Here is a 17643-nt window from a genome sequence, read left to right as displayed (position 1 = left end):
GTCGATGCGGGAAGGCAGGTACAGCACGATTGAAAAAGAGTGCCTAGCCATCAAGTGGGCGGTCCTCGCCCTCCGGTACTACCTGCTGGGGCGCCCTTTCACCCTCTGTTCGGACCACGCGCCCCTCCAGTGGATCCACCGCATGAAGGATGCCAACATGCAGATCAGCTGGGGGGGAAGAAGTCAGCTTCAGGCCGGATGGCTCCCCAGTCTGAGTCGGATGGTGGGGGTATGTGGCAGCAGGGGCGTGGCTGAGTGTCGGTCTGTGAATGGAGGGCGGAGTCAGGGAAGGTGAGTGGTCATGTTACTACACCTGTTGTCAATTAACTTGTGTTTGTGTGTTTCCTCCAGTGACCGCGCCCTATAAAAGGAGAGTGAGAAGGGGAGGTCGGCGCCGAGGGCTTGTGTGTGTACATGTGTGTCTGTGAGAAGAGAGTCTGAGTTGTGTGCTGAAAAGCAGCAATAAAGCAAATAATTAAGTCTCCAACAACCGCCTGCCATGCTTCTGTGCTCCACCCACACAGAGTCTTGCTACAGTGAGTTATTGTGACTCTCAGAGAGATGATCTTACCTTAGTGTCTCCAGTTTACAGTGAGGATTCTCCAGTACACCACAGAGATGCTTCACTCCTAAGTCTCCCAGATTATTATTAGACAGATCCAGTTCTCTCAGGTGTGAGGGATTTGATCTCAGAGCTGAACTCAGAGCAGCACAGCCTTCATCTGAGACACCACACTTATACAACCTGCAGAGACACAATGACACTTCACTGCCTCAGTTTATGAACATCAAGATTTGCTTTGTGTGTCTTAAAATGAATGTGTCCCCCCCATGGATTTGGTATTTCTTTCACCATTTTGTGTCAAGGATGTAGCTAACCTGTGAGCAGAATCAGGAAGTTACATCTCATGAGTTATAGTGGTGCTTGAAAGTTTGTGAACCCTTTACAATGTTTTATATTTCTGCATAAATATGACCTAAAACATCAGATTTTCCCACAAGTCCTAAAAGTAGATAAAGAGAACCCAGTTAAACAAATGAGACAAAAATATTATACTTGGTCATTTATTTATTGAGGAAAATGATCCAATATTACATATCTGTGAGTGGCAAAAGTATGTGAATCTTTGCTTTCAGTATCTGGTGTGACCCCCTTGTGCAGCAATAACTGCAACTAAACGTTTCTAGCAATTGTTGATCAGTCCTGCACACCGGCTTGGAGGAATTTTAGCCTGTTCCTCCGTACAGAACAGCTTCAACTCTGGGATGTTGGTGGGTTTCCTCACATGAACTGCTCGCTTCAGGTCCTTCCACAATATTTTGATTGGATTAAGGTCAGGATTTTGACTTGGTCATTCCAAAACATTAACTTTATTCTTCTTTAACCATTCTTTGGTAGAACAACTTGTGTGCTTAGGGTCGTTGTCTAACTGCATGACGCACCTTCTCTTGAGATTCAGTTCATGGACAGATGTCCTGACATTTTCCTTTAGAATTCGCTGGTATAATTTAGAATTCATTGTTCCATCAATAATGGCAAGCCGTCCTGGCCCAGATGCAGCAAAACAGACACAAACTATGATACTACCACCACCATGTTTCACAGATGGGAGAAGGTTCTTATGCTGGAATGCAGTGTTTTCCTTTCTCCAAACATAACACTTCTCATTTAAACCAAAAAGTTCTATTTTGGTCTCATCCATCCACAAAACATTTTTCCAATAGCCTTTTTGCTTGTCCATGTGATCTTTAGCAAACTGCAGATGAGCAGCAATGTTCTTTTTGGAGAGCAGTGGCTTTCTCCTTGCAACCCTGCCATGCACACCATTGTTGTTCAGTGTTCTCCTGATGGTGGACTCATGAACATTAGCCAATGTGAGAGAGGCCTTCAGTTGCTTAGAAGTTACCCTGGGGTCCTTTGTGACCTCACCGACTATTACACGCTTTGCTCTTGGAGTGATCTTTGTTGGTCGACCACTCCTGGGGAGGGTAGCAATGGTCTTGAATTTCCTCCATTTGTACACAATCTGTCTGACTGTGGATTAGTGGAGTCTAAACTCTTTAGAGATGTCTTTGTAACCTTTTCCAACCTGATGAGCATCAACAACACTTTTTCTGAGGTCCTCAGAAATCTCCTTTGATCATGCCATGATACACTTCCACAAATGTGTTGTGAAGAATATACTTTGATAGATCCCTGTTCTTTAAATAAAACAGGGTGCCCACTCACACCTGATTGTCATCTCATTGATTGAAAACACCTGACTCTAATTTCACCTTCAAATTAGCTGCTAATCCTAGAGGTTCGCATACTTTTGCCACTCACAGATATGTAATATTGGATCATTTTCCTCAATAAATAAATGACCAAGTATCATATTTTTGTCTCATTTGTTTAACTGGGTTTTCTTTATCTACTTTTAGGACTTGTGTGAAAATCTGATGTTTTAGGTCATATTTATGCAGAAATATAGAAAATTCTAAAAGGTTCACAAACTTTCAAGTACCACTGTACAATCAAACAAATTTCAGAAATTAATGCAAATAATCAAACAGAACTTTAGATTTACAATTTATCTAAAATATTGCCAAATTATTCCACCACTGCAAGCTCCACAGGGCTTGACATTAAGGACTGCCCAATTGCCCGGGGTAAGTGAAACATGCATTCGGGCAAGTGGGATATTTCCCCGACATGCCCGACCAGGCAAGTTGGAATGAGCATAGATTACAAACGAGCACCACTAAAATTAAGCTTTTTGATCTTTTATTTCAGTTCCTAAAAGCCTCCCTCACTATGTATCCGCCATTATATCTTGGCTGTTTTCTTAGTCTCGGTTTCATTTACTGCTTTGCAAGTTATTTTATATCCCCCTGCTGTTGTAGTATGGTACGTGTACTGTTTATAGACATCACGTGATAATTACAGCTGGGGTCAGACAGACACCATTTTTCGTGCAAGCAAGGCTTAATCTGTCTTCAACATGTTTAATTTTTGCACTGTTTTTGCTTCTTCAAACAGAGAAATAGATAAAAGGCATTACCGTCTCCCCACTATCAAGCAAAAATGTTCTCAAATAGAAGCAAATGCTTCAAGAACAACAAGGAAATGAGCGGTTAAAGAATACAAGGAGAGGAGCTCAGCCTGAAAACTCCAGAGAAATTCACGATTGTATTTAAAATATATTTTACAAAAAACAGAAAGTCGGGAGTGAGGATGGAAGAGTTTGCTTAAGAATCTCGTTTTATTTTTTTTCTGCTTGCATCTGAGTCAGCTCCTTCATGAAAGTGCTTGATTTTCTTCCAGGTGAAGCCGCTTCCTTATTCGACACAGAAAACCCAGACTGGGTTCAAACAACTCGGGCATAAAAAAAACTCAACAAGGAGTGACATGAGCGATAAATCCTGAAAGAACAGAACAGATTCAGAGCAGAGAGAGCTGGAGCTTTGTTTCTGTTATCAGAGGAACACAGTCCTGTGCAAAATATTTATGTGTCAGTTTTTTTGTTATATCATCCACCTCTAGGTTTAAAAAAAAAAAAGTGCTGTGTCATGACAGACGGCTGCACTGATTCAGTTACAGGTTGCCAGGTCTGTATAAAACATTTTAACATTTATCATCAGCATCTCTATTTGAAAAATTAAAAAGAATTGTTGTGGGTTTCAATTTATTGGAAGTTATTTTCTGCTTTTTTAAATTTTTATTTCAAAGTCTTTTATTATTTTTTATTCATTTATTTTTCACTGCATCAGTTCTATGGCATTAACGTCTCATTTTAGTTTTTAAACTCTATATTCCTGAGATCATTTCCACCATGTCACTGCTGCTTTAAACCTGCAGCTCACACAGAGGGCAGTTAGTTTGTGTCTCAGGTGCAGTTTGTGTGATTAGTTACAGTGTTGTAGTAAATTTCACAGTGATTTCAGACACATTGCAGTGGGATCAAGGTTTTTTGTTTGTTTGTTTACCTGCCACCCCCCCCCCATCGGAGGACAACTTTATTTTTAATACATTGATACAAGTGTAATACTATGCTCAATATATTACATTTCACTTTCACTTCAGAGCATCTATTGTTATCTGACCATAACCATTCGACCTAGTTTAGTGAAAACATGGATATCCATAAATGGGGGGTTTATGTGCAACACAAGATAGAGTGAGAATCACAATAACACGAGACAAGACGGAGTGACAGACGTACATAGGACAAGGTGATGTCCTATGCACAGTGCAGTTGGATCAAGTCCCGTTTTGTGCTGCAGCTTCTCACATACGTCCATCTGACCCAAATTCTCTGTGACAAAATAAAGCTGAAGGTCTGCACTTTGAGTCAATGTTGTAGTCGAGTCACTAAACCTCGAGTCCAGTCTCGAGTCCCCAGTGTTCATGTCCAAGTCATTAAAAAAGAAAAATTCGAGTCCATTATTGATCCGAGTCGAGTCCAAGTCAAGTCCAACACTGCAACCGCACCAAGATGGTGACTGTTTTAGTGCCATTAACGTTAGTTTGTCTCTGAACATGGCGTATGAACAGGTGAATGTGCTTCTCTTTATCAGGGAGTGTGAAGTATTCTGTCAGAGATGGTTGGGAGATGGAGGTAAGTGCAGAAGGTGTGTTTATTAATACAAGTGAAGACGGCAAACAATCCAGGGGTGGGTTTCCCGAAAGCCTCTTAAGGCTAAGAGTGTCTTTAATATATTTAACATATATTGATATATTTAATATAGAGTTAATTATTACATCAACATTGAAATATGAAAAACATTATGAATATATTTCAATATGGTCTGGAATCACATATGGATATCGGAATGTCACATTGATTTCGCTACATTTAAATTTGATGAAACTCCATAAGGCCAGTGATTATCTAATTTAGTGTAATAAATGAGACAAATTTCTGCCCCTCTAACATTGTGCATGTGAGAGAGAGAGAGAGAGTGAGTGCATGAGAGAGAGGTTTTGATCTGTGTGAACCTAAACCCGGCACACATGGGCGACTTCTCGTCACAAGCGTATTGCGATTTTTGGACACAAATTCCCCCTCTCGTGTACGCGATGTCTGTGACCAGTGGGCAATTTCGGGAGGGGGATGCAAGTCATGTAACTACTTCGCATGCGAAGATTGGCTTAGCCTTTAGAGGTGATCGCTTCATTACTGCAAAGAGACGCACACGTGGCGATATCTGTGCAACAAGTCAGTGACTGGCAATTTTTTGTCACAGAATATCAAGCACGTTTGATACCTGCGATCTCTTGCCACCAAAAAAAAAAAAGCCGTCGCAAATATCTGCACACAGCAATTTTTCACTTGCGTAAAAAAGTTGCACAACCAAGCGACGGAAAAATCGCCCGTGTGCACCAGGCTTACAGAGGTATTTTTTATTATACATGGTCACGTCAACCTCCTTAGGTAGGCTACACACAGATTAAAACCTCTCTCTCTCTCTCTGCACACATATAAGGGAGAACATTGCCAACTTGGCATTGTGGATAACACTTGAAATAATCCTGAGTGTATGTTTGAGTAATAGTGAAATGAGTGGGCACGGGGAACACATTTACTTATTTACTTTATTATTTGCCCATTCTTTAGTGTGAACATTTATTCATTTATTTAAAAAAAAACGCTTGGAATAAAAAAAAATAATGTTGCCCAAAAATGAAAAATAATTTCAATTATTAATTACCACATTAGATATGTAATGCTCAATGACAATACAATATTTTAACATATTTTAAAATGCTTGTCACTGTCACTGGTCATTGTTTTTTGGTAAAAAAAAAAAATCGAACGCCTTGTGACCTACTGGACTGGATTTAGCAACTACTCATGCCTATATTGGGGACGTGCATTGCAAAGAAGCACTTCGTAATGTTGCGATTTAGACTCCTTCTGACGAGTGAGTTCAGGAAAACCACATACAGAGACAACGTCTATTTCTGAAAGTCTCTCAACTCTCTCTTTAGCTCTAAAGGGTAACGTTATTGGGAAACCGACCCCAGAACAGCAGGCAAAATCGTAAAACGGTGAAACAGGCGATAGATCAAGCGAAGCACAAACAGGCTATCGGAGACTCGGCAGAATCAAAGACAAGAAACAGGAAATCAGGGATCAGGAAACCAAACAAGGAAATAAGCCTCAGTAATGTGTCAGCAATGGAACTCAATACTTTGCAAAGTAAGTGTGTTTTCACAGTTTTTATTTAGGCGTGCTGATTGCGCCTTAATCCTGTGCAGGTGCGAGTCGTTTGTGGCCCCTGCGACGTCCGGACCGCACCAGAGATGCATGCGCCAAGGCGCGCAGGTTTGATACTCTTGCACAAAATTCGTATAAAAATTAATGTAGATATAAATATCTTATGGCAAAATTATTATGGCATGTTACAAAAAATAAAGAAAAATTCTGAGTCCTTGTCTCCAATTTCCGAGTCCTAATGCATGTGTCCGAGTCTAAGTCATCAGTGCTCGAGTCCAAGTCAAGTCACGAGTCCTCAAAATTAGGGCACGAGTCGGACTTGAGTCCGAGTCCTGGACTCCAGTACTACAAGCCTGCTTTGAGCTCATCTTCATTATTTAATTTCATCAACAATATACTGAGGAAAACAATATTTAAAAAACCCACAATAATTATTTATATCCACGTCAGGGCTGGATTTAGAGGGGTCCTGGGTTGGGATATGCCCCGCCCCAAAACTGTCCCTGGACTGCATCAAGACTTTTTTTTTAAGACCAGATTCTTGAGTGAATTAATTGTGTTGTGTCAAAGTTAAAGACTGAAGGACAAAATATGTCTCACTGCCTCGTTTCATTCAGCCCGTGTGAGAGATGATCTTACCCCAGTATCTCCAGTTTACAGTGAGGATTCTCCAGTACAGTACAGAGACGCTTCACTCCTGAGTCTCCCAGATTATTATTAGTCAGATTCAGTTCTCTCAGGTGTGAGGGGTTTGATCTCAGAGCTGAATTCAGAGCAGCACAGCTGTCATCTGAGACACCACATTTAGACAACCTGCAGAGACACAATGACACGCACTTCATCAACAGATTTTCATCTTGGTGTAATAGTGGTTGTGAAGATGACGTCTCATGTTGGACTGTCTCTATTCTCTTCACCAATCACAAGCTATTATTAATGACTCAAACATTACCACTGTTACTGACATTAAGTTTACTCGAGGTGCAAATGATTCAGCAAAATGTCAATAAATTCTACAAAACCTGACTCTTCACTCGAACCTTTATCTTTGCTTGACTTTATTTTTAATGCTCACATACAGTCATGTAAAAAAATAAGTACATCCATGGAAATTATAGACTTCTCAATATTTTTCTACAAGCAAACATTTCACCCTTTAGATACAGTACCGAAAGATAAAAATGATATTCTCCAACAAACGACACATAAAATTTACATTTTTTAGTTATTTTCATAATTAAAAACAAAAATCAGTCAGAAATACGCAAGTATATCCTTACATTTATCACAATCTGAAGTCTGTAAAATTGGAATCAGATGGTTTTTTTTGATTGGTTGCTTTATTCCGAACAGTAAAGAAGATATAAAAAACAAAATAAAAATAAAAAATGCAATCATCAAAACATCATCATAAACAAACAGAATAGCGTAGCCACAAGGCAGTAACATAATGTTCGGAAAGGATTAGGAAGAAGTAAATAGCTTAGCAAATCCTAACCCTCTATACCACCGCTAATCAAACGTCACTTTCCACCATAATAAACTACATATACAAAAGAAAACAAAATCAACAAAAAAAGAAAACATACCAACATGGTATAATATCGAACAAATCAAATCATATATACAGATACTTATGTTATGCATATATACACACATACAATACATACAGTGGTGCATGAAAGTTTGTGAACCCTTTAGAATTTTCTATATTTCTGCATAAATAGGACCTAAAACATCATCAGATTTTCACACAAGTCCTAAAAGTAGATAAAGAGAACCCAGTTAAACAAATGAGACAAAAATAATACTTGGTCATTTATTTATTGAGGAAAATGATCCAATATTACATATCTGTGAGTGGCAAAAGTATGTGAACCTCTAGGATTAGCAGTTAATTTGAAGGTGAAATTAGAGTCAGGTGTTTTCAATCAATGGGATGACAATCAGGTGTGAGTGGGCACCCTGTTTTATTTAAAGAACAGGGATCTATCAAAGTCTGATCTTCACAGCACATGTTTGTGGAAGTGTATCATGGCATGAACAAAGGAGATTTCTGAGGACCTCAGAAAAAGCGTTGTTGATGCTCATCAGGCTGGAAAAGGTTACATAACCATCTCTAAAGAGTTTGGACTCCACCAATCCACAGTCAGACAGATTGTGTACAAATGGAGGAAATTCAAGACCACTGTTACCCTCCCCAGCAGTGGCCGACCAACAAAGGTCACTCCAAGAGCATGGCATGTAATAGTCGGTGAGGTCACAAAGGACCCCAGGATAACTTCTAAGCAACTGAAGGCCTCTCTCACACTGGCAAATGTTAATGTTCATGAGTGCACCATCAGGAGAACACTGAACAACAATGGTGTGCATGACAGGGTTGCAAGGAGAAAGCCACTGCTCTCCAAAAAGAACATTGCAGCTGGTCTGCAGTTTGCTAAAGATCATGTGGACAAGCCAGAAGCCTGTTGGAAAAAAAGTTTTGTGGACGGATGAGACCAAAATAGAACTTTTTGGTTTAAATGAGGAGCGTTATGTTTGGAGAAAGGAAAACACTGCATTCCAGCATAAGAACCTTATCCCATCTGTGAAACATGTTGTTGGCAGTATCATGGTTTGGGCCTGTTTTGCTGCATCTGGGCCAGGATGGCTTGCCATCATTGAGGGAACAATGAATTCTAAATTATACCAGTGAATTCTAAAGGAAAATGTCAGGACATCTGTCCATGAACTGAATCTCAAGAGAAGGTGGGTCATGCAGCAAGACAATGACCTGAAGCACACAAGTTGTTCTACCAAAGAATGTTTAAAGAAGAATAAAGTTAATGTTTTGGAATGGCCAAGTCAAAGTCCTGACCTTAATCCAATGGAAATGTTGTGGAAGGACCTGAAGCGAGCAGTTCATGTGAGGAAACCCACCAACATCCCACAGTTGAAGCTGTTCTGTATGGAGGATTGGGCTAAAATTCCTCCAAGCCGGTGTGCAGGACTGATCAACAGTTACTGGAAACATTTAGTTGCAGTTACTGCTGCACAAGGGGATCACACTAGATACTGAAAGCAAAGGTTCACATACTTTTGCCACTCAAAGATATGTAATATTGGATCATTTTCCTCAATAAATAAATGACCAAGAATAATATTTTTGTCTCTTTTGTTTAACTGGGTTCTCTTTCTCTTTATCTACTTTTAGGACTTGTGTAAAAATCTGATTATGTTTTAGGTCATATTTATGCAGAAATATAGAAAATTCTAAAGGGTTCACAAACTTTCAAGCACCACTGTATATACAGTACATACATGTACACATACCTATAACTATACACATCCATACATACACAGACACCCATATCATAATTATGCATATTGTGCTTATATATTATATACAATTATGCATATTATATATGGCCACAAGGAAGTCAACCACAGCCAAATACCTCCAGAGAGTAAGGCAGGTCCTGAAAAGTCAGCTGAATGGTAAGAACAAGGTCCGAGCCATCAACATGTACGCACTACCAGTCATCAGATACCCCGCTGGTATCATAAACTGGCCAAAGGAGGAGATAGAAGCCACAGATATCAAGACTAGAAAGCTCCTCACCATGCATGGAGGGTTCCACCCCAAGTCCAGCACCCTGAGACTATACACTAAGCGGAAAGAGGGAGGCCGAGGGCTAGTGAGCGTCAAGACCACGGTCCAGGATGAAACATCAAAAATCCGAGAATACATCAGAAAGATGGCCCCAAAGGATGAACTGCTAAGTGAATGTCTCAGGCAGCAGAACCCTGATGAGAGTGCAGAGGAGGAGGAGGAACAGACAACCTGGAGAGACAAACCCCTACATGGCATGTACCACCGTCAGATAGAGGAAGTGGCTGATATCAAGAAATCCTACCAGTGGCTGGATAATGCAGGACTGACAGACAGCACAGAGGCACTAATCATGGCAGCACAAGAACAGGCCATAAGCACAAGAGCCATAGAGGCCAGGATCTACCAGAGGAGATCAGACCCAAGATGCAGACTGTGCAAAGAAGCCCCTGAAACAGTCCAGCACATAGTAGCAGGGTGTAAGATGCTAGCTGGATCAGCGTACATGGAGAGGCACAACCAAGTGGCTGGGATAGTATACAGGAACATCTGCAACCAGTATGGAATAGAAATACCCAAGTCCCAATGGGCCATACCACAGAAGGTGGCTGAGAACAACAGGGCCAAGATTCTGTGGGACTTCAGCTTCCAGACTGACAAACAGATCCTGGCTAACCAACCGGACATAGTGGTGGTGGACAAAGAGCAGAAGAGGGTGGTGGTGATAGATGTGGCGATCCCAGCTGACGCCAACATCAGGAAGAAGGAACATGAGAAACTTGAGAAGTATCAAGGGTTGAAAGAGCAGCTGGAACGGATGTGGAAGGTCAAGGGTTGCGTGGTCCCCGTGGTAGTGGGGGCACTTGGGGCAGTAACCCCCAAACTGGGAGAGTGGCTCCAGCAAATCCCAGGAACAACATCTGAAGCCTCAGTCCAGAAGAGCGCAGTCCTAGGAACATCGAAGATACTGCGCAGAACCCTCAAACTCCCAGGCCTCTGGTAGAGGACCCGAGCTTGAGGATGACATGGATACCACCCCCCCGCCGGGGGTGAGAAGGAGATTTTTTTAGAGAGAGAGAGAGAGACACATTTTATATAATATATCCATATGTACCCATACCCACATATATACACTTATATTATCAATAGAATGTTATTGTAATTCCTCCTCCCTATACCTCATAATAATCTGTTCCTTATACCTTTTTTTGACCTGGTTTATAGTTGTACATTTCATGAGCTCCACATTCAAACTGTTCCATAGCTTTACTCCACAAATAGAAATACTGAACATTTTTAACATTGTCCTAGCACTGCGAATTTTAAATTTCAATTTCCCCCTAAAATTATAGCCCCCCTCTCTATCCGAGAACATTGTTTGAATATTCCTTGGTACTTTATAGTTCCTTACTTTGTACATTGTTAAGGCAGTTTTATATTCTATAATATCCCTGAATTTTAAACATTTTGAATTTAAGAATAGTGAATTAGTATGATCTTGGTAACCAGCACTATGAATTATTCTTATAGCTCTTTTTTGAAGTATAGTTATTGCATGAAGTGAACATTTATATGTATTTCCCCACACCACTGAGCAGTAATTTAAGTACGGTAAAACCAGGGAACAGTAAAGAATGTGGAGTGAATTATAGTCCAGGACGTGCTTAGCTATACTCAACACAGATATGCTTCTTGATAGTTTAATTAGTGTGTATTTTATATGTGATTTCCAATTAATTCTATCATCTATTATTACCCCAAGAAATTTATTATTAGAAACTCTTTCAATATCAACACCATCTACCTGTACATTTATTGCCCTATTTATTTTATGATTATTAAATAACATGATTTTTGTTTTAGACAGATTTAATGATAATTTATTTCGATCAAACCAACTTTTTAACCTGCACAATTCTGAAGAGATTATGTTTTCTAACTCATGTAAATTTGTTCCAGAACAAAACATATTTGTATCATCTGCAAATAATACCATCTTAAATATCTTTGATACATTGCACACATCATTTATATAAAGAATAAACAGTTTAGGACCCAATACTGACCCCTGAGTGACACCACAATCAATATTCAAACGAGTTGAGACAGTCACCCAACTTCAAAAATTGTGTCCTGTTGCTCAAATAACTTCTTATCCAATTTAATACAACTCCCCTTATCCCATATTGTTTCATCTTATTAATTAATATATCATGATTAATAGTATCAAAAGCTTTTTGAAGATCAATAAATATCCCAGCGACATATTTCTTATCATCTATAGAGTTACTGATTTCTTCAATTGACTCCATTAGTGCCATCTCTGTTGATCTATTTGCTCTAAATCCATATTGACTATCACTGAGTAGTTTGTATTTTTCAATGAATTTATCTAATCTGTTATTGAATAGTTTTTCAAGAATTTTGGAGAATTGAGGAAGTAAAGAAACAGGTCTGTAATTTGTGAAGTTGTGTTTGTCCCCAGATTTATACAATGGAATTACTTTTGCTATTTTCATATTACTTGGAAATGTACCGGTTTGAAATGACAAGTTACAGATGTATGTTAATGGTTTAGAAATCCCCCCAATAATAGTTTTCACTAGTTTCATATCAATATCATTACAATCTGTGGATATTTTATTACTACATTTATTAACTATATCAATAATTTCCTTCTCATCTACTGGTGTAAGAAACATAGAACAAGAATTCCTCTTTATAATATTATCTATACAATCATCATCTGTTACTGGATCAGAGATATTTTGAGCTAATCTTGGTCCAACATTAACAAAAAAATTATTAAAACTATTAGCAACTACATCCATGTTATAATTTTCGATACCTTTGTCATTAAAGTATTTAGGGTAATGTGTTTGTCCAGAGCCATCTTTTATAATACTATTTAATATATTCCATATTCCTTTAATATTATATTATTTTTGCTATTATATATTAATTTGCCATAATAATCCTTCCTACATCTCCTTATGATACTCGTTAACTTGTTTTTATATTTTTTATATTTATTTTCTGCCTCTTTGGTTCTTAATTTAATAAATTCTCTATAGAGTGTTTTTCTTCTTACAGGCATTTTGTAATCCCTTAGTAATCCAAGATTGGTCATTATAGTTTTGTTTTGTACTATATTGCTTCAGTGGGCAATTATTATCATATAATACTTTGAATATACTTAAAAAGTTATCATATGCTCTACCAATGCTATTCTCTATATAAACTGATTCCCAGTCTTGTATTAATAAATCATTATTTAATGCAAACATGGCTTCCTCAGTCCTAACTCTTCTATACTTAAGTTTATGGTCTGTCACATTTCTCTTATGATTACAGTCATAAATTGTAAAAACTGGTAGATGATCACTAATATCACTGATTAATATTCCACTTATAATGTTATTATCTATATCATTGGTAAATATATTATCTATTAAGGTAGCACTGTGGTCAGTAATTCTGGTGGGTTTGGTGATTTTTGGGTGGAGACTCATACTGTACATGGTATTAATTAATTCCTCAGTCATACTGTGCTTATTAGGGTTCAACAGATCAATATTAGTATCCCCACAAATGAAGATAACTTTATTATCTACTGTAAATGTCTTTTCTACCCAGTCCTTAAACGCCTCTATACTAGTTTCTGGCGCTCTATATATACAGCTAATTAATACATTTCTACTTTTTTCAATATTAATTTCGATTGTTAAACATTCTAATAAGTTATCAATCACCACTGTCATGCCATCTATTAACTTATAATTCAAATTACAGTCCACATACACCACCTCTCCTCCTCCACCTTTATTTTTCCTGTTTATATAATTAAATTAATATCCAGCCAGTTCAAAATTTACTCCTTTCTCCAGGTCAATCCAGGTCTCCGATATGGCAATTATGCTGAATGGATGAGTAAACTGACTTAAGTATTTCTTAATGTGTTTGAAGTTAGCGTACATGCTTCTGCTGTTGAAGTGTATTATTGATAATTTTCCCACAGCCTTAGGCTACATCCACACGACAACGGCAACGAGATTTTTTTTTTTTTAAATATCGTGTCCACATGGGCAACGGATCAGTAAAATATCAGGTACATATGGCAACGCAACGCTTGCTGAAAACGATGCAATACACATGCCACACGTCTACATGCGCTGTAAGACGGTCCCATCGGAGACACCAGAACAATAGAAGAAGTATGACGCATGTCCATAAACCCCTTCTTCTGTAGCATCAGCCACATAAAGTTTTGATTATTAATCAGTAGCATAAAATAGTATCTATTGTCTAAGACACTTATTTATATTTCATATTAAAACGTCTATGTAAATTAATATATAGAAAGCCTGGCCAGGCGCTGAATGTTCTTCTGCCTTCACTTTAAGAGAAATTCAGGGCGAGCATGAGCCTAGGTTCTTCCCTGTCACTCACCCTGTCACTGTCACACGCACACACCTTCTCACTCCCTATCCTATGGATATAGTCCCTTTAAATCACGTGCTCGTTTTTTGAATGGAGGCGCAGAAAGAGGAATGAATGGGGGTAGATGGAAGCCGATACGCCAACATTCTGATATCCTCCAGAATTCTTTAATGGTCCGGAATAAATTGAATGCTACACGTTGATGGATTACTTTGTTCTTCTACGCCCTTTTTGAGGAATGTATTGTCAGACTTAAACCAACATCTGAAGAGGTGAGATCGCTCCTTATTTTCCTTTTTATTTGTTGACAACTCGCATCGAGTTCGTTACACTTCTACCCAGCGTGAAGCACTCACAGTCATGTGGTTGTGACGTCATCATAAACAAATCCGTTCTACTCATCCAGACGACTTTGCAATGGCGCTGTTGCCAGATTTTTCCACTCTGGAAACCGTTCTCAAAAGATTTCATTTTGGGGCACCCAAAACGCCAGTGCCGTGTGGATGCCAGGCCGAAACGATAAACAATTTTATCAGATTCACCTGAATCCGTTGCCGTGTGGACAGGGCCTTAGTGGACTGATTGTACTGTTCCTCTGTGTAATAGTGGCAATCGTCATTAATGGCTGAGAAAAAGTTATTGTCCGGGTCTGTGTCATTTTCTGTATCCAGTAGTTTATGGTCAGTGAATTCATGTGGTTTCAGTTCCAGGTTTTCATAATCAACAAGCATTTGCTTTAGCAGAGTACTGTTCTGAGTAATGGATGAAAGTGTTATTTCGGTGTGTATCATGGTTGAGTTTGATGTAGTGTCACGTCGATATTGATTACCATACAGTCCTGATAGCATCACTGGTATTTGTCCAAGTCCTCGATGTTTCGTATGACCAGAACTCTTGCCTCCTCTGGTGTACCATTCAGCTTGATGAATACTTTGCAGTTGGTGATCCATGTAGATTGAATTTTATTTTCCTTCTTCAGTTGTCATGCTTTTCTGGCGATGTCAGCATTGCGTTTTGCCAGGTGCTCGTTGATGTAGACGTTTGTTCCTTTCAGTTTCCTTCCTTGTTTCAGCAGTGTAGCTTTATGTTTCCGGCGATGAATCTCATGATGATGGCAGTGTTTCCCTTGTCTTTACTGGGTAGAATGTGGCAGGCCTCGACATTGTTGCAATCAATATCGATTCCCTTCGAGTGTAGGAATGCCGACACTTGTTGCTCCATGGAGTTGCTGCCCAGTTCATCAGATTCTCCCTCCCTTGTCACTGCTTCTGCATATGACTGGGGTTTAATTTGAATCCCAGTGACGATGACGTCGTTCATCCTGGTGTACTGTTCCAATTCAGCAACTCTGCTCTCCAGGTGGGCGAGACGCTGGTCCTTCTCGGCGTTCTGCAGCCTGAATGACTTTACTTCCGTCACCAGGTCCGTGATGGTTTTCTGTTGCTGTTTAATAACAGAAACCTCTTCTGCCAGAAAGTCGAGTGACTTTTTAATGTCCTCGCCTTCCTCGGCTGTAAAGTTCTTTTTTGGTGGCATAATTCACCAATAAATCCAACCAATTTGGAAAAATGTTTGGAGAGTCCTTTCCTCACCTCACTGCCTTTCTGAAATTTCCTGCCAGAGGAAGTGATGTAACTTCCTGTCAAGCTCACAGTTCCAGATTAGGTGCCACTGATTCGAACCTCCTGCAGGTGGAGGTGCAGGTGGAACCCATGCTATTTAAACCTGACATTTTGGGTCTGGTGTTTTATTTGCTATTGAGGTGTGTGGTGTCATCACACCAAGATCTAAAGAGCTCTCTAAGGACCTCAGAAAAAAGGTTGTGGATGTCTATGAATCTGACTAGGGATTTATAAAAAGATCTCTAAATTATTAGAAAGAAATCATTCCACTGTCAGGAAAATCATCTAGAAGTGGTATAGATTTCATACAGCTGCCAATTTGTCCAGGACCTGGCTGACCCAGGAAATTCAGCCCAAGAGCAGGCTGTTTAATGCTAAAAGAGTCTCCAAGAACCCCAAAATTTCATCACTGGATCTGCAGCTAACTTTTTCGGCTGTTGGTGTAAAAGTGCCTACAGTGGTACTTGAAAGTTTGTGAAGCCTTTAGAATTTTCTAGATTTCTGCATAAACATCAGATTTTCACACAAGTCCTAAAAGTAGATAAAGAGAACCCAGTTAAAAAAACCAGACAAAATTATTATACATGGTCATTTACTTATTGAGGAAAATGATCTAATATTACATATCTGTGAGTGGCAAAAGTATGTGAACCTTTGCTTTCAGTACCTGGTGTGACCCCCTTTTGCAGCAATAACTGCAACTAAACATTTCCGGTAACTGGTGATCAGTCCTGCACACCGGCTTGGAGGAATTTTAACCTATTCCTCCGTACAGAACAGCTTCAACTCTGGGATGTTGGTGGGTTTCCTCACATGAAATGCTCGCTTCAGGTCCTTCCACAACATTTCCATTGGATTAAGGTCAGGACATTGACTTGGCCATTCCAAAACATTAATTTTATTCGTCTTTAACCATTCTTTGGTAGAATGACTTGTGTGCTTAGGTTCGTTGTTTTGCTGCATGACCCACCTTCTCTTGAGATTCAGTTCATGGACAGATGTCCTGACATTTTCCTTTAGAATTCACCACCATGATCCTGCCACCACCATGTTTCACAGATGGGATAAGGTTCTTATGCTGGAATGCAGTGTTTTCCTTTCTCCAAACATAATGCTTCTCATTTAAACCAAAAAGTTCTATTTTGGTCTCATCTGTCCACAAAACATTTTTCCAATAGCCTTCTGGCTTGTCCACGTCATCTTTAGAAAACTGCAGAGGAGCAAAAATGCAACCCTGCCATGCACACCATTGTTGTTCAGTGTTCTCCTGATGGTGGACTTATGAACATTAACATTAGCCAACATGAGAGAGGCCTTCAGTTGCTTAGAAATTACCCTGGGGTCCTTTGTGACCTCACTGACTATTACACGCCATGCTCTTGGAGTGATCTTTGTTGGCCGGCCACTCCTGGGGAGGGTAACATCTCATCTCATCTCATCTCATCTCATCTCATCATCTCATCTCATCTCATCTCATCTCATCTCATCTCATCTCATCTCATCTCATCTCATTATCTGTAGCCGTTTTATCCTGTTCTACAGGGTTGCAGGCAAGCTGGAGCCTATCCCAGCTGACTACAGGTGAAAGGCGGGGTACACCCTGGACAAGTCGCCAGGTCATCACAGGGCTGACACATAGACACAGACAACCATTCACACTCACGTTCAGAGTCAGCTGAATCTCATTTTTATCTTTGTTGTTTATAGTAAAGATGTATTCTGTGTAATTGGACTTGATTGCAGAAATTTGTATTTTGTTTTTTTGTCTTAAGTGCACTAGAAAATA

General features: G+C 39.4%; 1 protein-coding gene across 1 annotated transcript in view; it reads right to left on the bottom strand.

Moving 5' to 3' along the window:
- Window positions 1–17643, bottom strand: part of LOC132870649 (NACHT, LRR and PYD domains-containing protein 3-like) — an 85279-nt gene that overhangs the window by 30918 nt on the left and 36718 nt on the right. Inside the window, exons 11-12 of the mRNA XM_060904399.1 lie at window positions 6843–7016; window positions 572–745 (exon numbers count right to left, since the gene is read on the bottom strand). Coding sequence (XP_060760382.1) covers window positions 572–745; window positions 6843–7016 — 348 coding nt within the window. The remainder of the gene's footprint in view (window positions 1–571; window positions 746–6842; window positions 7017–17643) is intronic.

The sequence above is a fragment of the Neoarius graeffei genome, chromosome 22, assembly GCF_027579695.1.
Source record: "Neoarius graeffei isolate fNeoGra1 chromosome 22, fNeoGra1.pri, whole genome shotgun sequence".
Classification (NCBI taxonomy): Eukaryota; Metazoa; Chordata; class Actinopteri; order Siluriformes; family Ariidae; genus Neoarius; species Neoarius graeffei.
Note: the sequence above shows the minus strand (reverse complement) of the source record. Positions and strands in the feature narration are given on the sequence as shown.